At 38.4% G+C, this 23,558-nt stretch overlaps 1 protein-coding gene across 1 annotated transcript; it reads left to right on the forward strand.

Moving 5' to 3' along the window:
• Nucleotides 1-20,023: 20,023 nt before the first annotated feature.
• Nucleotides 20,024-21,704, forward strand: LOC107761588 (uncharacterized). Its single transcript, XM_016579826.2, has one exon. The coding sequence runs from the start codon at nucleotides 20,401-20,403 to the stop codon at nucleotides 21,352-21,354; it is 954 nt and encodes a 317-aa protein (XP_016435312.1). The 5' UTR covers nucleotides 20,024-20,400; the 3' UTR covers nucleotides 21,355-21,704.
• The last annotated feature ends 1,854 nt before the right edge of the window (nucleotides 21,705-23,558 follow it).

The raw sequence follows: 23,558 nt of genomic DNA on the forward strand, positions 1-23,558 counted from the left end.
CTTTTCGTATTCTCTGACTTACCCACAAATCTGTGATTTCTCTTTGCAAAAAGCCCATCTTCAATTTTACCAAATCTTTGTCACTTTCTTCTATTCCTCACCTTTGAATTCAAAAATGGCGAAAACATCACAAACCATTCCTCAGAAAGAGAAGGCTTCATCTTCACAGTGTGCCGCCGATGAGACACCGGCAGAACCACGGCCTGAGGAGTGCGTTCCCGAAGCGTGTGTTCTTACTTCTGATTTTAAGGTCGATAAAGGCTCATTGATCCCTGGCCGATGTGATCCAGTATCGAGGTACATGTATTCGATAACTGAGAAACACCTCAAACAGCCAAAGAAAGATTGCAATTGGGATAAAAAAAAAAATAATTCCTACTTGTGACGAAGATATCTCCACTTACGTGAAAGGGTTTTTGAATGTGTATACTTACCATTTCATAATAGGTCCCCTCGATTCCGTTATTATTGACTTCAGTCGTCAATACCAAATAACCCTAGGCCATGTCCATCTTTCTTTTTGGTGGATCGTTATCTTGATCCGATACTTTGTGAACAAAATCGAGGGGATGTCGTTCACCCTCGACCATCTTATCCGATTGTACCGTCCTCGACTTTTTCGAGGAGGGTTAATAAAACTTCAGCGTCGGGCTACCAAGGCTCTATTCTCGAGCATTGACGAGGACATGGATCGGGGCTGGATAGACAGGTTCGTTCGAGTGAGGACTTCGGACGTGATTCCGATCGAAAAGATTTTATTTCCCGAGGAGTAGAATATGAAACGTAAGTATGATCCTGCTGGTACTTCCTTCTATTTGTTCTTTCATTTCTTTTCTCATCGATGCTACTCTTTTGTGATGCAGCGGCTCCCTGGATGCCCGAAGCAATTTCCGATCTCAAGAACTGGGTACGAGCTCTTGTTTCGACCTCCACAAACGTCGAGAGCTCATGGCATGATTTGTCAAAGGTCGGTGGGAGGCCAAAAATCATGGTAAGCCCCTTTCTCGTACTCTTTGATAATTCGAACGAGATACTTTCCAAATATTTTAATATAATTTTTCTTATGAAGGTTTGGGCAAAGATGCGGTTTTGAGGCCTTTGTCCAACGAGGAAGAAACTTTGGCCTCTGTCCCAAAGCCGGTGAAGGAAAATAAAAGGAAAAGAGCCTCCATTCCGAAAGATCCAAAACCGAAGAAGAGGACATCTCGTAAGCCGAAGAAGAATACCATTCCTTTGACTGTAGAATCGGTTCTGCGTCTAAGGGATGAAGAAGAAGAAGAAGAAGAAGAAGAAGAAGAAGAAGAAGAAGAAGAAGAAGAAGAAGAAGAAGAAGAAGAAGAAGAAGAAGAATAAGAAGAAAATGATGGGTCCGCGCTGGCGGCCCGAACGAAGAGAACCACTGATACCCTATCGGCATCTGGACCGATGATGCTTCATGAGGCTCCGCCTCGAACTGAGGATATACCGGAGAAAGATTTGGGTGGAATCCCTGAATTATCAAAGATCGAAGACGCATCCCATCGAAGTCAACAGATGGGGGATATGTCTGAAGGGGCCCCTCTTGAATCCCTTCGAACCGAAGAGAATGCTCCAAATGATTCATTTGGAGTAGCAGCAATCGAAGATTCACCCACCTTTCTTGTTTTTTTCCGCAGGGGTGATTCGGGAAGCCCAAGATTTGGGGGGCCTCGATCTAGACATGCCTCATGATGGAGAGGATCCCTTTCGTGACCTGTTTACCGGTATCGAGGATGTTGCCGGTACTAGTGATGAATCAGATCTTTTTCACGGGGTGCAGTAGGCTTTGAATCAGGTAAGCCTTCAAATTATTTTGTCGGCACTACCTTTATGTTTACTTTTCGTCTCTAACTTCGTTTCTTATTTCTTTGCAGGCAGCGGCAGTTCATCAAGAAGCATGTTCTCGGTCCCAAAACGAGTTGCGTCGATACGAGGCCGACCTTCAACGGGTTACTGATGAGAGGAACTCCCTAAAACTTCTCTTAGGGCAAAGGGAAGAGGAAATAAAAGATCTTCGAGCTGAGTTGGCCAAGGCTTACCGAGATCAGACCGATTTGTCTGAGCAGGTAATGATATTTTTAAAAGCCTATGGGCTTGATACCGGAACGATGGCTAATTATTTGGTCTCACAGTTGCGGCAAAAAATTGAGATGATCGGGAAGCTTCGTGAGGAGGTCGACGTGATAAAAGAGGAGTCTTTGCAGTGGAAAGAAGGTATGGACCGCTTTGCCACAGAGAAAGAAACTGCTCGAGCCCAGTTATCATCGACCGAAACCCAACTTTAGAGAATGAAAGAAAAAGGCCTGGTTCAAGCAAGAAGAATAGAGGAGCTTGAGGCTCGGTTGGCCTCTGTACTTACCAAGGCCGAATTTGATACTGAAAAGGCAAAGGCCGATGCGGATGCACTCGTGGCCGTCTATCAGGCCGATGCTAAAGCTGCCTAGGTCCAAGCAAGAGAGGCAGCCGAGACTGCCGATACTCGAGCACATTGGGTCACTGAACTTGCTAAGTGCCGATCTCGGAGGGAAACCCTTGAGGAGATCCATGCTCGTGGTTTCGACCTCGCTGAAGACATAAAAAGGGCCAAAGAACTCGAAGCCGATCTTGAAACCTTGGTTTCCGATGACGATGATGATGACAATGATGATGATGATGGGAGTAAGAGCGGATCCGAGAATGGGGGGGAGCCCGATAGAGAAGAGACCGCTCCTGGGGATGACCAGGAAGCTTAGTCCTTAATTTTTACGTTGTAATCAATCATGTAAACAATTTTGTATATAAAAATATCCCCTTTGCCGACTTGCTTCTGTTTTGTTTCCGGTCTTGTGAAGACTTTATTCACGCCTTATGAATGTTTTCACAAGGATTTAAACAACTTAATCAAATTTGGACTTCGTAGCCTCTATAACCGAGTGAGTGCTTACTCAAACTTGAAGTGATGTAGCCCTTAGGCTTATTAGTTGAGTTAATGATTCGAGCTCGAAGAAATATAGCCCATAGGCATAATAGTCGAGTAAGTGCTTGCTTGAACTCGAAATAAAAGTAGCCTGTAGGCTTAGTAGTCGAGTGAATGATTCGAACTAGAAGTAATATAGCCCGTAGGCATAATGGTCGAGTGAGTGCTTGCTCTAACTCGAAATAAAAGTATCATGTAGGCTTAGTATTCAAGTGAATGATTCGAACTCGAAGTAATGTAGCCCGTAGGCGTAATGGTCGAGTGAGTGCTTGCTCGAACTAGAAATAAAAGTAGCTCGGAGGCTTAGTCGTCGAGTGAATGATTCGAACTCGAAGTAATGTAGCCCGTAGGTGTAATGGTCGAGTGAGTGTTTGCTCGAACTCGAAATAAAAGTAGCTCGTAGGCTTAGTAGTCGAGTGAATGATTCGAACTCGAAGTAATGCAGCCCGTAGGCGTAATGGTTGAGTGAGTGTTTGCTCGAACTCTAAATAAAAGTAGCACGTAGGCTTAGTAGTCGAGTAAATAATTCAAACTCGAAGTAATGTAGCCCGTAGGCATAATGGTCGAGTGATTATTTGCTCGAACTCGAAATAAAAGTAGCCCGTAGTTTTAGTAGTCGAGTGAATGATTCGAACTCAAAGTAATGTAGTCTGTAGGCGTAATGGTCGAGTGAGTGTTTGCTCGAACTCGAAATAAAAGTAGCCAGTAGGCTTAGTAGTCGAGTGAATGATTCGAACTCGAAGTAATGTTGCCCGTAGACGTAATGATCGAGTGAGTGTTTGTTCTAACTCGAAATAAAAGTAGCCCGTAGGCTTAGTAGTCAAGTGAATGATTCGATCTCAAAATAAAAGTAGCCCGTAGGCTTAGTCGTCGAGTGAATGATTCGAACTCGAAGTAATGTAACCCGTAGGCGTAATGGTCGAGTGAGTGTTTGCTCGAACTCGAAATAAAAGTAACCCGTAGGCTTAGTAGTCAAGTGAATGATTTGAACTCGAAGTAATGTAGCTCGTAGGCATAATGGTCGAGTGAGTGTTTTCTCGAACTCGAAATAAAAGTAGCCCGTAGACTTAGTATTCGAGTGAATGATTCGAACTCGAAGTAATGTAGCCCGTAGGTGTAATGGTCGAGTTTATCTTAATTCTGTTTACGTAATAAATCTCCAAATAGAGGAATTTTTCTTGGACATAAGATATCGGTAAAGAGGACAACTTTCTTTTCAAGTCATTATACATATGTTCATGTTTCGCATCTGGGTTCAGGCCAACTACATGAGCATGGTTCATTTTGACCATTTTGCTCTTACAACTTTTCCTATTGGAACCTCGTTGTTGCGAAATAACTTTCTTGCATCAGAACTTGATATATTTGAGGGCTAATGCCCCCCTAGTATTCGAGGTCGATTGTAAAGAGGCCTCGAATACTGTTGTAAGTGCAGCACGATCATTGGTTGCCTCATTAAAAACCTTGCCGAAAAACCCATTTGGGATAAAATCGGTCTAAGGGAAAAAGAGTGCAACGCGTGCTTTCAGATCTAAGGCTTCGTATTGAAGGATCCATCTTAGCTCCTGATCGGACTTCTACAGGGGTTAGTTTTGAAATGTAAATGAATATGGGAGGGTCTTACCTTAGCAGTAGTATCGTTTTAGATATGACACATTCCAATTGCTTGATAGTTGTTTGCCGTTTATAATGTCGAGCTTGTATGATCCCTTTTCGACGTTCTCGAGAACCTGATATGGTCCTTCCTAGTTCGGTCCTAGTTTTCCTTCGTTCGAATTTCGGGTATTGAGGGTGACTTTCGTTAGCACTAAGTGCCCGGACTTAAAATGGCTGAGCTTGGTTCTTCGATTATAGTATCTTTCGATTCGTTGATTTTGGGCGGCCAATTGGACGAGAGCAGCTTCTCATTTTTCGTTCGATAATTCGAGGCACTGGGTTCGCCGACTTCGATTGGTATCAAGGCTTCGGACCCATATTCTAAGGAGAACGGGGTTGCCCCCATACTAGATTTTAACGTTGTTCGATATGCCCAAAGGACTTCGGGTAGGATTTCTCTCTATTTTCCTTTAGCGTCGTTCAGCCTCTTCTTTAGGTTTTGAATGATAGTTTTATTTGTTGATTCAGCCTGTCCGTTCCTACTGGGGTGATACAGTGTTGATAATATCCTTCTTATTTTGTGATCTTCGAAGAATTTCGTCACTTTGCTGCCAACAAATTGTTTCCCATTGTCATATACTATTTCGGTGGGTATCGCGAATCGACAGATCCCAGATAAAGTCTATAACCTCTCTCTCTTTTACTTTCTCGAACGCCTGTGATTCAACCCATTTAGAAAAATAGTCAGTCATAAATAAAATAAATTTAGCTTTATCTGGGGTCGATGGCCGAGGGCCGACGATATCCATTCCCCATTTCATGAATGGCCATAGGGATAGGACTGAGTGAAGTTGCTCTCCGGGTTGATAGATCATTGGTGCAAACCTTTAACATTTGTCACATTTTCGAACAAATTCCTTCGCATCTTTGCCCATATCGATCCAATAATACCATGCCCTGATTATTTTTCGGACTAATGGGTCGGCACCGGAGTGATTCCCACAAGTGCCCTCGTGCACCTCACGTAGGATGTAATCGGTATCTCCTGGACCCAAGCATACTGCCAATGGTCCATCGAATGTCCTTCGGTATAGCGTTCCATCTGAAGCCAATGTGAATCGAGCAACTTTAGTCTGTAGGGCCTTTGAATCTTTAGGGTCCGATGGGAGCTTTCCGTTTTTAAGTATTCAATATACTTATTTCTCCAATCCCAGGTTAAGCTCGTAGAATTTATCTCGGCATGACCTTCTTCGATCACGGATCTCGAGAGTTGAACGAAAGTCCCCAAGCTCAAGTCACCTTCCTCGACCGATGATCCCAAATTCGCAAGTGCATCAACCTCACTGTTTTGCTCTCGTGGAACATACTGTAAAGTCCATTGTTTGAAATGGTGCAAAGTGACATGTAGTTTGTCCAAATACCTTTGCATTCTATCTTCTCGAACTTCAAAGGTTTTGTTTACTTGACTTACCACTAGCAAAGAGTCACATTTGAACTCAATGACTTCTGCTCCTAAGTTTTTAGCTAGCTCGATACCTGCAATCATGGCCTCATACTCGGCCTCGTTGTTAGTCAACCTGGTAGTTTTAATAGATTGCCTGATAGTGTTACTTGTGGGTGGCTTTAAAACTATGGCTAGCCCGGAACCCTTCACGTTCGAAGCCCCATCCGTAAAAAGGGTCCATACCCCCGATGACGTACCCGATTTCAACATGAGTTCTTTTTCAACTTCGGGTATGAGGGTTGGCGTTAAATCGGCCATGAAGTATGCTAAAATTTGAGACTTGATGGCCGTACGGGGTTGATATTCGATATCGTACCCACTGAGTTCGACTGCCCATTTGGCTAATCGGCCTGATAGTTCGTGCTTGTGCAAAATATTACGAAGCGGGTAAGTGGTTAATACGCATATGGGGTGACATTGAAAGTACGGTCTTAACTTTCTAGAGGCGCTTATCAGTGCAAGTGCCAATTTTTCTAGGTGCGGATATCTAGTTTCTGCTTCTCCTAAGGTCCAACTTATATAATAAACGGGAAATTGCGTACCTTGCTCTTCCCGAACTAGGACACCGCTTACTGCGATTTCTGATACTGCCAAGTACAAGCAAAGTTTTTCGTCTGTTTTTGGAGTGTGAAGTAGTGGTGGTCTCGATAGATATCGTTTTAGTTCCTCTAATGCATGTTGGCATTCCGGGGTCCAAGCAAAATTGTTCTTCCTTTTGAGTAGAGAGAAACATTTGTGACTTCGATCTGATGATCTCGAAATGAATCGGCCAAAGGCTGCAATCTGTCCCGCTAGCCTTTGTGCAGCTTTCACGATGCGATGTCCACGATGATGATATCTTCGATGGCCTTGATTCTATCGGGGTTAATCTCGATTCCCTGATTTGACACTATGAAGCCGAGGAACTTGCCCGAACCAAAAAAGCACATTTTTCGGGGTTGAGCTTCATGTTGTATTTCCTCAAAATCTCGAACATTTCCTACAAATGGGTCAAATGGTCCTCTGCGCGCAGGGACTTAACTAGCATGTCATCAATATAAACTTCCATTGATTTACCTATTTGTTCTTCGAACATTTTATTTACTAGGTGTTGGTAAGTAGCCCCTGCATTTTTTAACCCGAAGGACATCACATTATAACAATATGTTCCATATTTGGTGACAAATGAAGTTTTTTCCTGGTTTTCCGGGTTTATCTGGATTTGATTATACCCGAAATAGGCATCGAGAAAAGTGAGGATCTCGTGGATGGCCATGGCATCGATCATGCGATCGATGTTGGGCAGCGGAAAAGAATCTTTGGGGCATGCTTTGTTTAAATCCTTATAGTCCACACACATTCTAAGTTTGTTCCCTTTTTAGGAACTACAACTACATTGGCTAACCATTCGGGATATTTTACCTCCCGAATGGACCCTATCTTGAGAAGTTTGGTTACCTCGTCCTTTATGAATGTGTGCTTTACCTCAGACTGCAGTCTTATCTTTTGCTTCACCGGTCTGAACCTAGGGTCCAAGCTTAGCCGATACGTCGCTATGTCCGGTGGGATCCCCGTTATATCTAAATGGGACCAGGAAAAGCAATCAATGTTATCGATAAGAAATTGAATAAGTTTCTTCCTGAGTTAAGGGCTCAACCCCGTTCCTAGGTATACCTTCCGCTCGGGCCAGTGCTCGATTAGTGTGACTTGCTCCAGTTACTCAATCATTGATTTGGTGGCGTCAGAGTCATCGGGAATCATGAAGGATCGAGGGATCCTCTGATCATCATCTTCTTCGATCTTCTGGTTATCGGGTTGGGTCAAAGCCGATGTCTGTGATTGCTATTTGGTATCTCGTTCCCCTTCGGAGCCCGATCCCCTTATTGGCGAAGGCTAGGATATTGGTTTAGCTTCCTCGACGGCGAACATTTCTCTTGTGGCTGGTTGTTCTCCGTATACTATTTTGACTCCTCTCGATGTTGGGAATTTGAGGACCTGGTGTAGGGTCGAAGGTACAACTCTCATCTTGTGGATCCATGGCCTTCCGAAAAGGGCGTTGTATCTCATGTCGCCTTAGATCACGTGGAACTTCATTTCCTGGATGGTTCCGGCCACGTTTATTGGTAGAATTATCTCGCCTTTGGGCTTTCACATGCCATATTTAATCCGTTTAGAACTAGGGTTGCGGGTATGATCTGGTCCTGCAGGCCGAGCTGTTCTACGACCTTCAATCTGATGATGTTGGCCAAGCTACCTGGATCAATCAACACACGCTTAACTTTAATTTTATTCATGAGTACGGATATTACCAGTGTATCGTTATGAGGTTGTATGACTCCTTCTGCATCTTCATCATTGAAGGACAGAGTTCCTATGTGTGTGTAATCTTGAGTTCGAGATCGCTTTTCTCTCACAATCGATATCTTAGTGCGTTTAAGCATTGGTCCCTGGGGGGTATCGACGTCGTCGATGATCATGTGAATAACGTGTTGTGTTCTTCTTGTTCGTTTTTCTTGTCGAAATCCCTGTTTTTAAAATGGTTCTTCGCCCTATCGCTCAAAAATTCTCAAAGGTGCCCTTTGTTGAATAACCAGGCTACTTCCTCTCTTAGTTGCCTGCAATCTTCCGTTCTATGGCCATGGGTGCCATGATATTCGCACATTTGATTGATATTCCTCTGGGCAGGATCGTTCTGCATGGGTCGAGGCCATTTAATGTCTTTGATGCGTCCGATAGCTAAAACGATGGCGGATGCATCAATGCTGAAGTTATATTCTGATAACCGAGGTGCTTTCTTAGATCCGGCAGGCCTATCGAACCTACTTCTGTTCATCAGCCCTCGGGACCCTTGACCTCGATCACTTCTTTTGTTATTTTGCCCGAGGTTATGTCTCGATTCACTGACTCTGTGGCTTCCGTTGTACGGTTGGTATCGATTCCCGATCGGACCTCGTTCTCGATTAGTATCCCTTCGAACAGGGGGTTCAGACCCTAATTGATCATCTTCGACCCTAATTTTTGATTGGTACCGATTGTGCATGTCGGACCACGTGATGGTTGGGTATTCGATCAGGTTATGCTTTAATCGCCGTGAAGCCGTCGAACTTCGTTCGTTCAAACCTTGAGTGAAAGCCTGAATAGCCCAATCGTCTGTGATTGGTGGCAAGTCCATTCGTACCATTTGAAAATGAGATACGAACTCCCTCAGCATCTCGTTATCCTTTTGTCTTACCTTGAAGAGGTCTGATTTCCTTGTTGCGACTTTTATGGTGTCGGCATGTGCTTTCACAAAAGAATCTGCTAACATGGCAAACGAGTCGATGGAATTTGGTGGTAGGTTGTGATACCAAATCATTGCCCCATTCGAGAGGGTCTCTACGAATTTTTTTAACAACACAGATTCAATTTTATCGTCTTCTAAATCATTGCCCTTGATGGCACATGTGTAAGAAATGACGTGCTCGTTGGGATCGGTCGTTCCATTATATTTGAGAATTTTGGGCATACGGAATTTTTTGGGGATTGGTTTCAGGGCTGCGCTCGAGGGAAAAGGTTTTTTGCACAAATATTTTCGAATCTAACCTTTTTATCATTGGTGGAGCTCCCGGGATCTGATCGACCCTGGAGTTATAAGTTTCTACTTTCTTATCGTTGGCTTCGACTCGCTTTGTGAGTTCCTCGAGCAATTTAGCAATTTCGGGAGTAGTCCCCGATTTTTGCTCATTTGACTTCACTATGGCTGGCTCCGTTCTGTGGGTGATTTCTCGAGGTGGATTGGGCTCCGTCCTGCTTGGTAGCTGGGTTTGGCTCTGCAACTGAGCTATTGCTGCTTGTTGGGCTTGCAACATTTCGAAAATCATACGCAAGCTAACGCCATTTTCCTCGACGTTATGAGTATCTCGAGCTGCAGACCGAGTTCCACCATGGATGTTATTCTCGGGTTCAGCATGTAGGTTCGCCTCAATGACTACATGCGAATTGATATCTATTGGCGCTCTGATTCGAGCTCCAATGGTGTTTACAAGTGGTCTTTCAGTACTGGATGTCAAATTATTGTTTTCGTCTTGAAGACGTCCCCGTTGTCGATTGGTGAAGCCATTTGATTGGTAGCTAATCCAAAATTCAAGATATTTTCGGAAACAAGCGCAAAACACAATGGCGTGTTTTTTCAGATTCGTATCAAATAACCGCTGTTATCCTTAGCCCCACGGTGGGCGCCAAACTGTTTACCCGAAAAACGAATAGAGTTGAATTTATACGTAGTTCTAAGGATATGCGGTGCAGCTTAATATAAATTATAGAGATAAATAGAAGTACCCAATATGGGTCGAAAAGAATGCTAAATAGATAAGGTTGCAAGGAGGATGAAATTTAGGACTAGACAAGTGGAATCAATTTAAGAGGCTTGAAAGAACGACTCTTCACTATTGAGAATATGGTATTTGGATTATAATGTAAGCATAAAAACTCCTCTTTTACAGAAATGATAACCCTCTCCTTTATAGTAGAAGGATCTTACTTTAAATATAATTAAAAATACTCAGTGGGAGATCCATGATAAATCAGTTTTTTCACAATTCCTGTCAAGATTCTCTCCTCTAGTGGGATTGCAACGACTTTTTTCTGTGAGCTCGATCTTGACTTGAGCTCGATTCTGACTCGAGCTCTCGATCTTGGCTTGAGCTCGATCCTGACTCAAGCTCTCGATCTTGGCTTAAGCCCGATTCTGACTCGGACCCTTAAATTGATTCGGAGTCAATTTTGGTCAGTCTCTGGATCATAAGCTTGATAGCTTTATGTGATGACCCAAAAGGTCATCTTATGATTTAGAACTTGAATATGCGCTCTTAAGCCTTAAAAATCTCATTTTTACCCTCCTCGATTTGCATGTGCAGTCCGGGCAGGTTTTCGAAAAGCTTTTAAGTTGAAAACTAATGAAAATAAGAATTTTTTCTTTTAAAAGTGTATTTTAGTTAACTTCGATCAATAGTTTTGATAAACGGGACCGGATCTATATTTTGACGGTCCCGATGGGTCCGTATCGAATTATGGGGCCTGGGCGTATGCCCGGAATCGAATTTGGAGGTCCCTGGCTTGAGTTATGAATTTTTGATGAAAATTAAAAGTTTGAAAATTATTTGTTTTTAAGAATTGATCGATATTTGACATTGTTAGTATCGGGTACGTATTTTGGTTTCGGAGCCCGGTACAGGTTCATTATGATATTTAAGACATGTTTGAGAAATTTGGTGAGAAACGGAGTTGATTTGACGTGATTCGGACCTTCGGTTGAGAAAATAGTAATTTTTAAGTGTTCTTAAGGATTTCATTCGATTTGGTGCTAAATTCATAGTTCTAGGTGTTATTTTGGCGATTTGATCATGCGAGCAAGTACGTATGATGTTTTTAGACCTGTATGCATGTTTGGTTTGGAGCCCCGAGGGCTCGGGTGAGTTTCGGATAGGCCACGAGATGTTTTGGACTTTGAAAATCTGGTATTTTGCTGCAGCAGGTGTTCTGGCATGTCCTTCTTCGCGTTCGCGAAGGTACTCTCGCGAACGCGAAGAGTAAACTGGGCAGCTGAGGATTTCTTCTTCGCGAACGCGAAGCGATGGGGGCGTTACCCTTCGCGAATGCGATAAGCCCATCGCGAACGCGTAGTGTTAGGTAGCGTTAGGCACTCGGGAGGGGGAGTCAGCCTTTTCTTCATCGCGAACGCGAGCAATGTCTCGCGAATGCGAAGACCAGGGAAGGGTAGCCTACGCGAACTCGAGCACTACCTCGCGAACGCGAAGGCTTGGCAGCCCAAACACTTCGCGAACGCGACAGTGCTCTCGCGAACGCGATGAACACTGTCGCCCAGCACTTAACAGAACCCAAAACGGGATTTTTGCCAAAAAAACTCATTTTTTTCAAAAATCAAACAATGAGGGGCGATTTTTCAAGAGTCATTCATTCCCCAAATTGCTGGTAAGTGATTCTAAACAATTTTCTTTCAATTACCCATTTCATTTCTTGAATTTTGTAACCTAAAATCTAGAGTTTCATGGTAGAATTAGGGGTTAGGGTAGAAAATAGGGATTTCGGGAATTTGGAGATTTATACCTCAATTTGAGGTCAGATTCCAAAACTAATTACATATTCGGGCTCGGTGGTGAATGGGTAAAAGGATTTTGGTCTGAACCTCGAGTTTTGACCAAGCGGGCCCGGGGTCGATTTTTTGACTTTTTGGAGAAATTTTTGGGAAATTTAATTTATACACTATAATTGATTCCTTTAGCTATATTTGATATTACTGAGTCAATTTTGAATAGATACGAGTGGTTCGGAGGTGAATTCCAAAGGAAAAGCTGTTATTGAGAATTAAGTGGCCTTCGGAGCGAGGTAAGCTTTGTGTCTAACCCTAACTTGAGGGAATTAGTAACCTTAGATTATTTACTAAGTGAAATTCATGTGAGCGGCGTATATGTGAGGTGACGAGTACCTATCCGCCGCCAATCTACCTGTTTTTTCATGTTTCTCTGTTTTTCTTAAATTGTCTTTTCCTATGTCAGATTGCTACGTGTTATGCTAGTATTGTTCAATTTATCGTTCTTATCATGTTTACGGATTTTCTAGTGATAATTGAGATTTTATTTCAAAGTTGAGATTGATATTATGGAACCAAATATTGAAGTAAGGTTTGTACTTGTTATTCTATCTCCATGTTGTTATTTATGCATTGCATTATGGTACGAGAGAGTGTTAAAGCACGAAGGGTGATGCCGTACCATATTGTGAGTGTTAATGCACGAAGGGTGATGTCGTGCCATGCATTGCATTATGGTAAGGGAGAGTATTAATGCACGAAGGGTGATGCCGTGCCATATTGTGAGTATTAATGTACGAAGGGTGATGCCGTGCCATATTGTGAGTGTTAATGCACGAAGGGTGATGCCGTGCCATGATATGAGAGTAAAAGCACGAAGGGTGATGTTGTGCCGTTTCTATTAATTTTATGGTGAGATTGAGAGTAAAAGCACGAAGGGTGATGCCGTGCATTTTTCTTTACTGTATTCACTATTCCTATTGATTCATGGTATATTGACTGCTCCGGTGATCATTCTGTTGTAGTTATTTATCTTGTATTCCCCTCAGTACGTCTCCCCTCCCGACATTTCCTGTTTAATTCTTCATTCCTGTTATTTGCGTATACACTGTTAAATTGTACAGGTTGATTGTAGGTGCCTTGCCTTAGCCTCGTCAGTACTTCGTCGAAGTTAGGCTCGACACTTACCAGTACATGGGGTCGGTTATACTGATGCTGCACTCTGCACTTTCTGTGCAGATTTTGATACCGGCTCAGGTTGATCGAGATTTGCTATTGGTCCGATGTCCGGAGACTCAAGGTAGATCTGTCGGCGTTCACAGACCTTGAAGTCCCCGTCTATCTTTTTATGTCCTACTGTTTTCTTTCATTCTGACAATTGTATTTCTTTCAGACTATTACTTGTAGTAAATTCTAGAATGCTCGTGAATTGTGACTCCAGATCCTGGTGGTAGTAATTAATACAGTTTTATGATATTCCGCACTTATTATATCTCATTTTAGTTAATTATTGTTATTTACTGAATGGAAATAAGGAATTGGTTTAATGATTCTCTAACGTTGGTTTGCCTGGCAAGTGAAATGTTAGGCGCCATCACGGTCCCGTCGGTGGGAAATTTCGGGTCGTGACACTTTACTTTGCGTCATAGTTCGACTTGGATTCGAGCTTGATAATGATATCGAACTCGACATTGATCCCCTCGAGTTCGAAGCTTGTTTGTACCATCTTTGGAACCCATCTCGACGTCTCACTTTGATCGATTATCTTTCGAATTCGATCAGACGTACGAAGGTCGAAATCTATTTCGACCGTATACAATGTGAGATCAACACTTGAAGGGGGGGCTATCCTTTAGGGGCTATCCTTTAATCAAAGCAAAAGAATCTGTATCTTTTGTTTGAGATTCTTGATAACATGATCCAATCGATATTAGAATTCTATGATTACATAATATGGAAATGGACATGTATCGTATATAACGTGAAAAGATATATTCTTAGACCAAAAAAAAAAAATTATGTTCTTAACTATTATATCTACTCTGTTATGCCAATTGTTTGTTAACCATTCGTCCAACTAATATATAAGAGATGCTTATCCAGTATCTTTTTTTATTTTAAATAAAGCAACTGGTACCAAACTTGGCTCTCAAGGTATCAATTTTTATTAATAAATAACAGAAACGCTGAACATAAGGTTTGAAGTTGGAAACTTAGTTTTGTACATCAGCAGCTGATAGGGTAATTGTATTATAATTAACTGTGTTATGATCATATAATTTCTCTCTATCATGAGTAATTGTATTGTCACGACTCACGAATGAAGTCGATGACACGTATTGTCCAATTTGGTACAATAGAAGATTTTTGTCTCTGTGCTATATTATTATCGAGCCCAAAATTGTGCGTACCATGTGAACTTGTATTGTGCCTTGTAAAGTTCTTCACTTTACTCTCTCAATGTGGGATTAGCCTAAGATGACATGTGCACTCCTTCTTCAGAATTTTGTCAACCTAGAAGGCTATCGTTCCTGCTTGATCTGCCCTCGTCGGCCTGGTGGCCTGCCCTCTGTCCTGGACGTCACATGTACCATCATCAACTGGTAATTAATCGTATTATCATGTTACCACATAAATGATATTTTAACTATCATAAAAATTACTATTGCAATTATAGAATAGTAATACCTTAACTCCACCATGCATAGACTTGAGGTTAGCATCAAAATGTTATTCAAGAAAAATGTGATGCTATATTAATACTCAAAAACACATTTAGATAAAAAGTAATCACCTTTGAGCACATCAATCTTGATTTACCTTGCCAGTTAAACACCGTAAATATCAAATGTAAGTTCTTAGAATGTTTTAATAATCTCCCTTAAATGCTAATTAAGTACAAGAAACCGCAAAAAGAATGTCTATTTTTTGCAAATGTTTTTATTTATTCTATTATCAATTATTTGACGGATCAGCACTGTTGTAGAGGGGAATATGTTCTTCTTTAATTAATAATGCAATTTCAGCTAAACTCGTGAATAGCGTTATCGCTTTTCTTCAAAAGATGACTGAAAAGGAAAATTATATAGTAATAAACTAAACACCACGTTATCAAATTAATGTTACATAAATGAAAACACAATCTCCAAAAAGTATATGCTAACTGCTCGTTTCCCATGATTCTACACCTACGCCAATAACACAAATATATATATTCATCAATAGATAAACTTTAGACGAACTAATTTACCAGAAAGAAAAAAAAAAAAAAAAAAAAAAAAAAAGATTCATTAATATAATTGGCCAAGCATATCTGTCCAAACATAATCATCTAAAAAAATTCCAATATGATAATCAATGTCATTAAGAATAATTAAATTAAACGTAGTCTATGACCAAATAATCTTACCCTTTAAATCGTTTTTATTTTTTCACACCGTGTCAAGTCCCACTTTGGGGTTCTGAGTTATCCAAATTGTTTAAGGCTCATTAGAGGGGAAAGCATTCCGATCCCTAGATATTATTTTAAGGGCTCGAACTCGGGACCTCTGGTTAAAAATGGATAGATTCACCATAGTCGTTGGTGGTCTAAAATCATTGGTTTCATAATTTCATATGTGGACGGTTAGACCAAAAAATGACTTCCTTTTGTTGTATGTCTTATTATCGTTTTATGTTTCGTATCGAAAGTAATGATTTAAGATGAACCCGATATTATAATTGTGGATACGCCCTGGCCATAATGCATGTGATGTGATAACACTAGTACATGTATCTAATGTGTACACCACGAAACAAGTCGTAACAACCCGTGGGTACATACTGGTTGCATTTGGACTCTACCATTAATTTATTACTTACTTTTTTCTTATATTTTACTGATTCTTTAAAAACATATTTCTAATTAAATTAGTGAAGAGAATGTGAAGGAAACGTGCAAGTAAAGAATAACGTGGACAAGCCAAGTGATGAAGGAAACTAGTTTTTAAATTAAATAATAAGATCATTATCTGGATAGCAGATAAGATGCGATTTGCCGATTTGATACAAGAAGAGTAAATAAAAAGTTGAAAAAAATTACAGAGGGTAAAAATATTAAGGGAAAATATAAAAAAAAAATTAGCCCCTAGAATAATAGAGGAGCGGTAAAAACTTACTTACAATCGTTGTTTGCGTCAAACTATATTAATTATTATGATTACGCTATAACTTAAGGTGAAAATGTATATTAATTAACTATAGTTTACTGATTAAAGTGTATTTGAAGAACAAATGTCATGTATTTATTGGATTGATATAAATATAGAGTACGGACAGAGAAATATAGATTTTTATATTGAGGGAGAAGTTATATAAGAAAAAGAGGATGCATATTCTTTTTCAAAGAAAAGGCCAAAGGCCATAAAAAAGGATAACAATTAATTAAGAATATTTTGCCAATTTATTTTTGACAAAATAAATTTATTAATTAGTCATTTTAGAAAGTTTAAATTAGAGATAATGTTCAAAGTAATAGCGCCGTCGCCGGCGGAACCGAGCTGTCCAAACGTGCGCTGAAATATATTTCTTTGACCAATTTACCCCTCATAATTTCTGAGTCAAAAATTCAAAATACTCCTCCATGATTTCATGGTAAAAGTCAAAAAAGAGAAAGTGCGGGGTTATTTCAGCATTTTTCGAAAAACTTTTTTGATAATTTTTTTAAGTGAAAAAAAAGGTCAATTTAAAGTATTTCTGTCTTAAAAATATTTGGAAATAGCATAGAAAAATCAACATAAAAATGTCAATTTTTTTTTGGTTTTCTACCCGGTATTCGGTACCCACATTGGGTCCGACTAAATTCGGATTCGCGCCGGAAAGTCTCACATTGAGGGTAAAGCGCTCCTTAACAAAAGCTACTTCATACCTAGGGACTCGAACCCGAAACATCTGGTTAAGGATGAAAGAGTACTTAACACTCCACCACAACCCTTGGCGATAATGTCAATTTTTTCTTATGTCAAGGTCAGCTGTTATTACTAGTCAAACTTTCTAGGATAATACTTTTTTAGATTGTTTTCAAATGGCAATGTTTTTGTGATTTGTCATTCCTTTACAAATTATTCTATGTCACCCGTGGTTTTTTTCTTTGTTAATAATAGCAATTATAGAAGCAGTTTATCGGCACCTTAATTATTTTGCTTAACTGATAGCTTTCACTACCAACACATACAACATTTAAATCTGGTCACCAAAATAAAAAGAAATTATTTAATATTTGTTGTTTATACTGAAATTTGAACATTGATCTTTAATGATTTTCATTCACTTTATTAAGTGTTATACTTCACCCATAAATTTTTCTTTTCTTTGTCTCCTTTGGGTTTTTCTTTTCTTTATCTCCTTTTTTTCCCTTGAGATATGAATGATAAGCTTGCATCAAATTCGTAAAGTCTTGGTTATATTGATTACATTTATTTCAATCTTTGTAATATTCTTCTTTCTCTAGATAATAATGTCAAAGAGTTAGAATGTTTTGCTACTGACAGCTAAAATTTTATTACAAAATGAAGATAAGTAAAAGCAATCGAACATAAGTAATCATTTATAGAGAACGTGAGTGCGTAACTTGAATTAGTAGGTAATAATATGACGAAAATGATCAGACAAACATTAATTATATAAAATTCTTTAAACGTTTTTTCACTAAGAAGAAGGAACATCAAAGAGTCCCTCTACTACTAGGATGTTCTTATTTTAGATAAAATTTTGAGGTCACTAGCTGGTGATCACATATGACCTTTACTTTTTGATCTCCGAAAATATTGTCACACTTGTATCGAATTTTTCAGAAATATATTAATCTTGAAGGATATTCAACATGTACTCAACAACATCTTCGAAGAGTGTGAGCGACATATATATAATTACTAAGATGAGATCCTATGTTGGGAACTTGACCTTATAAGTTTATCCAAAAATTAAATTGTTAGAGTTGTACCTTTAAAGAATGACAATGAGCTACAACTATAACTGAAAGTTCAAATTGGTAGAAGATGGCAAATTGGGCTACAATTATGTCTAGCACAATTATAGACATTCTAGAAGACATAACTCATACTCAAGTAATTAATAGACCATAGTTTGAACAGTAATGTTATGAGTTCAAATCATAGTAATTGCTATAAATTAGAGCCGTTTAGTTGGATTTTTTCTTACTTCTTCGTGAAATATGTAAAGTAAATTACTTATATACTATCATAGCAAAGATTAAAACACAAGTATATAAATACAAGGCATAATTTTAAGCTAAGTTGAAGGAAACATACCATTCAACTCCATAGATTCAACAATAACAACAAACGACGGTTAAGCCCAAGGCTAACTGCCATAATTCGCTAGTTATCATGCTCTCACAACCTGAAGATGGGATGTCAGCTTCTAATATGCACGCAACAGAACACGCTAAGGTTTTTGGGAAGAGGGTTTGACTTAGAGAGTGTTTATCAATCACAAACCAATAGCTATTGAGCCTTACTTATTAATGCACACAATAAAATACTAATCGGGCCTTTTATTTAATTCACCATTATTAAATTATTTAAATTAACAATAATCAATATATATATATATATATATATATATATATATATATATATATATATATATATATATATATACATTGAATTCCCCAAAACCAAACACATGAATCCTGAACAATTCAGGTCTGACCACAATCATGGAAAGATTAAAGTATATTAAATGTTTTCATAAATGCTTATATAGACGTTGGAACAATTTCAGGCCAATAGCTATTGAGCCTTGTTTATCCACATACAAATACTAATCTGACCTTTTATTTAATTTATCACTTGATTATTCTTTCCATTTATAACCAATTAATGTAAGTATAAATTTCAACTAAATATATATTATTAAAGAGGGGAAAAACGAAGATAGTTAAAATCACTCATAGAAGAATACACTGTATTGTAAGTGATTTATTATGTGCTTAAACGTTACTTTTTTAAATATAGAATAATATGGGGGGGGGGGGGGCGAAGATAGTTAAAATCACTCATAGAAGAATGATTATGTGCTTAAACATTACTCATAAATATAAAACACTATGTTGTAAGTGTTTTATTATGTGCTTAAACATTACTTTTTTAAATATAGAATAAAAACACTTCCCCAAATCAAACACATGAATCCTGAACAATTTGGATATGAATCATGTATCGCAATTATGGAAAGATAATAACATATATTAAATATTTTCATAAATGCTTACATAGACTTTGAAACAATTTCATGTTAATAGCTATTGGGCTTTGATTATTCACACAAAAAATAAAATGCTAATCAGACATTTTATTTAATCTACCACTTGCACCTTCTTCGGTTTCTTAACGATAGCTCGGAGAAGAAAAAGACAAGAGGGCCATATGGAGAATGTGATCAGAAATCTATAATAGAGTATGGCATACCATATTACGTACTATCATTTCAAGTTATAACTAACTAACATAAGTGTAAATTCCAACAAGACATATATAGGGTGTGTGTGTGTGGGGGGGGGGGGCAAAAATACGTACAATATATTATAATTGTTTTATATTACTTTATTCGTATAGAATAAAAATGCTTCCCCAAAACCAAACACATGAATCCTGAACAATTTGGTTATAATCACAACCATGGAAAGATGATAACATACATTTAATATTTTCATAAATGCTTAGATAAACTTTAGAACAATTTCTTCCATTAATAATCACTGCTCCAATCTTTATAACAAAACTAAATACTATAGAAACACAAAATAAATCTCTGACAGTGACAGAAAGAAAAATTCTGGCACTTGGATGAAATTAGAAGAAGAAATTAAACATGATAAAAGAGAGTATTTTCTAAATTACTGGAACATTAGAAAACTAGCCCTTCTAGAAAATAAAATAGCCACCTCAGCCGCATGGCCAACTGCTAAAAACCTGAAAAATCTTTGGTCAACTCTTCTTATTGCCAAATTTTAATTGTACTCTTATTCCTCAATCAACTTTCAACCCCTAATAGATGTCTCTAGACCTTCACAATTCTCTTAATTTTTGTACAAACCTACCCCTTATATAACCCCCTTTCATTTCCCTCTCTTTTCCATCTCACCACTTTGTACAAAGATTTCCCCCCTTCTTTACCATACCTCTAACTCTCCAAAACCAAGAAGAATTAAAAGGGTTATTTTTGCAACTTTTTCTAGATCAAGAAAACAAGCAAAAAATGGGCACTTTGGTAGGGCATGTAGCACCAGGATTTGGCTTCTTTTTACTTGGTATTTGGCATTTGCTTAACCATATTAGGTTACATGCTTTGCACCCAAAATCTTACACTTCTTTGCCATGGTTTCCAACTCCAAAAATAAGGTACTTAGAACTTTTTTTGATGATGGGTATTTGCTTAGCCTCTATATCTATGGAACTTTTTATTGGTCCTAAAAAACACCAACCTCTAGACTTTGATGGAACTATCCCTTCTAACCATCTACACAATTTTGAACATTCAAATATTTCCCTAACTTTCTTTGTCTATGCACTTTTCTCCATAATCTTTGACAAAATTACACCTTCACCCCCAGCAAAATATGAGCTCACACAATTTCTTGGAGCTATTGCTTTTGGTCAACAACTTCTTCTTTTCCATCTTCACTCTACTGACCATATGGGAGTTGAAGGACAATACCATTGGCTACTCCAAATTGTTATTTTTGTATCTTTAGCCACTACACTTTTGGGAATTCCTTTTCCTAAAAGTTTCTTGAACAGTTTTGTAAGATCTTATAGCATTATGTTTCAAGGAATTTGGCTTATGGTTATGGGATTTATGCTTTGGACCCCTGAATTTATCCCAAAAGGTTGTTTTATAAACTTAGAAGAAGGTCATAAAGTGGTTAGGTGTCATAATCATGAAGATCTTGAAAGAGCAAAATCTTTAGTAAATATTCAATTTAGTTGGTATTTAGTTGGGATCACAATTTTTTGTGTCACGCTTTACTTGATTATGATCAAGATTTTCCAAGAGAAAGTTGAGTATCAATCTTTGAATAGCAAATTTGAGGAACAAGAAGATGATTTGGAGGATGTTGAAGCTCAGAAAACAAGCAAAAATAATGTTGAGTCAAATAGGTTTCTTGAAATGGGGAAAATATTTGCATCACCATCAGATATGGAAAGGTGAAAAGGAGAGAAATGATAATTGAAAAAAAGGTATGTGTACAAAAATAAGACTAAGGTTAGGTGGGGGTGTTTGTTTATTTTTTGTTTTAATTAAGCCCACAATAAAATAATTGTAGGCTTTGAAAAAAAAAATTTTAAAAAAAAGAAAAAAAGAAGAGGGAATTTGGTTCAAGATTTGTGTGGTTTGTATGTGTTGGTTTTTAGTTTAAGGGATGCTTGTAAAAGGGGGCATAAATGAAAGATAAATTTTAGTATAGGTGGAGAATTTGAGTATTTAATCTCTTTCCCCAATGTTATTTGAAAGTTGTAATTTGTAAAGGTCTCTTTATTCAGTTTATTTATTATTATGGACATCACGTACATATATTTTATTTTTATTACTTATGTACTACTATTTGCATGGTTTTAAATATTTGGGACCACGACTTTTTGACTTCAAAATTGAATGACATGTTTAATTGGAGCCAACTTTCTTTGGATCATTTTTTAACCCGAGAAATAATGTAGAGTACCTAGTTAAATTGATAAAGCAACCCACAACACTTTACTATTTTGTTATTTTTATTTCTTTAATAATGTAAAGTACCTAGCTAAATTGATGAGCTCGCTTTCATAATCGCTTTTTCTCTTTATATCAGATAAGATTGTATTTGTTCAATATACTAATCAATAGCCGTAATTTGATTGTTCAACATAAAAATTTGAAGGATCCAAATAGGATAAGATGATTGAATATTGAGCAAAGTTTGCAATTGTAAACTCCAGATTTTGACTTTAGATTTAATAATACTGGAATTAAGGAATTGAACTATTCATTCGTAACAATCTAGGCAAATTCCAAATTGGTAAAGAACATGAGATATGTGTATTTAAAGAAGCAAGTTTTAGATCCTAATAAGACACTTTAAAACAGAATACGTTTAGATATAAAACGAATAATATCACTAAATTAAGGATAAGTATATTATATATGCTTGCTTCTTTAATAGCCATGTACTCTGCCTCTGTTGTAGACAAAGCAACTGTTGACTGCAAAATAGACTTCCAACTAACTGGTGCCTTTGTAAAAGTAAACACATAACCAGTAGTTGACCTTCGTTTGTCCAGATCACCCGCAAAATCTGAGTCACAATATCCAACTACAGACCGATTGTCTTCCTGCTCAAAAACTAACCCAACATCTACAGTACTATGAATATACCGTAGAATCCATTTCACAGCTTGCCAATGCTCCTTTCCTGGATTATGCATATATCTGCTAATAACTCCAACGGCTTGTGAAATGTCAGGTCTCATACAAACCATTGCATACATCAAGCTACCAACAGCATTTGCGTATGGTACCCTTGACATATACTCAAGAGGGTAATCTTCATGAGTTTCCTCCTCTGCTTCTTGTGTAGGAAAAATAAATTTTCCTTCAAACTCCACCTGCTTTGATGCACCACCAGTTTGTTTGACATCTTCAACTGTCACCTTATCTGTTATGGCAGATTCATCAAAGGTAACATCTCTGCTGAATATAATATTCCTTGTCTCTGGACACCATAAGCGATATCCTTTGACTCCAGAAGTAATCCCCATAAATATAGCCTTTTTTGCTCTCGGATCCAATTTTGACTCTTTCACATGATAGTATGCAATTGAGCCAAACACGTGCAAAGAGTCATAATCTACAGCAGGTTTTCCATACCATTTTTCAAATGGTGTCTTGCCATCAATAGCAGCAGATGGTAGACGATTAATGAGATGGCATGCATATGTAATTGCCTCAGCCCAAAATTCTTTGCCCAAGCCAGCATTGGACAATATACACCGTACCTTCTCCAGTAAAGTCCGATTCATACGTTCTGCCACTCCATTCTGTTGTGGTGTATGTCTGACAGTAAAGTGTCGGACGATGCCATCATTTTCACAGACCTTATTGAAATGATCATTTTTGTATTCACCTCCATTGTCTGTGCGAATACACTTGATCCTCCTGCCTGTTTGATTCTCCACCATCATTTTCCATTTGAGAAAAATTTCCAACACTTCATCTTTCCTCTTCATTGTATACACCCACACTCTTCGGGAAAAATCATCAACAAAGGTTATAAAATAGTGCTTCCCACCCAATGAAGGTGTTTTGGAAGCACCCCAAACATCAGAATGTACATAATCCAAAATGCCTTTAGTATTATGGATCGCTGTACCAAATTTAAC

This window comes from Nicotiana tabacum, chromosome 9, assembly GCF_000715075.1.
Source record: "Nicotiana tabacum cultivar K326 chromosome 9, ASM71507v2, whole genome shotgun sequence".
NCBI classification, from domain to species: Eukaryota; Viridiplantae; Streptophyta; class Magnoliopsida; order Solanales; family Solanaceae; genus Nicotiana; species Nicotiana tabacum.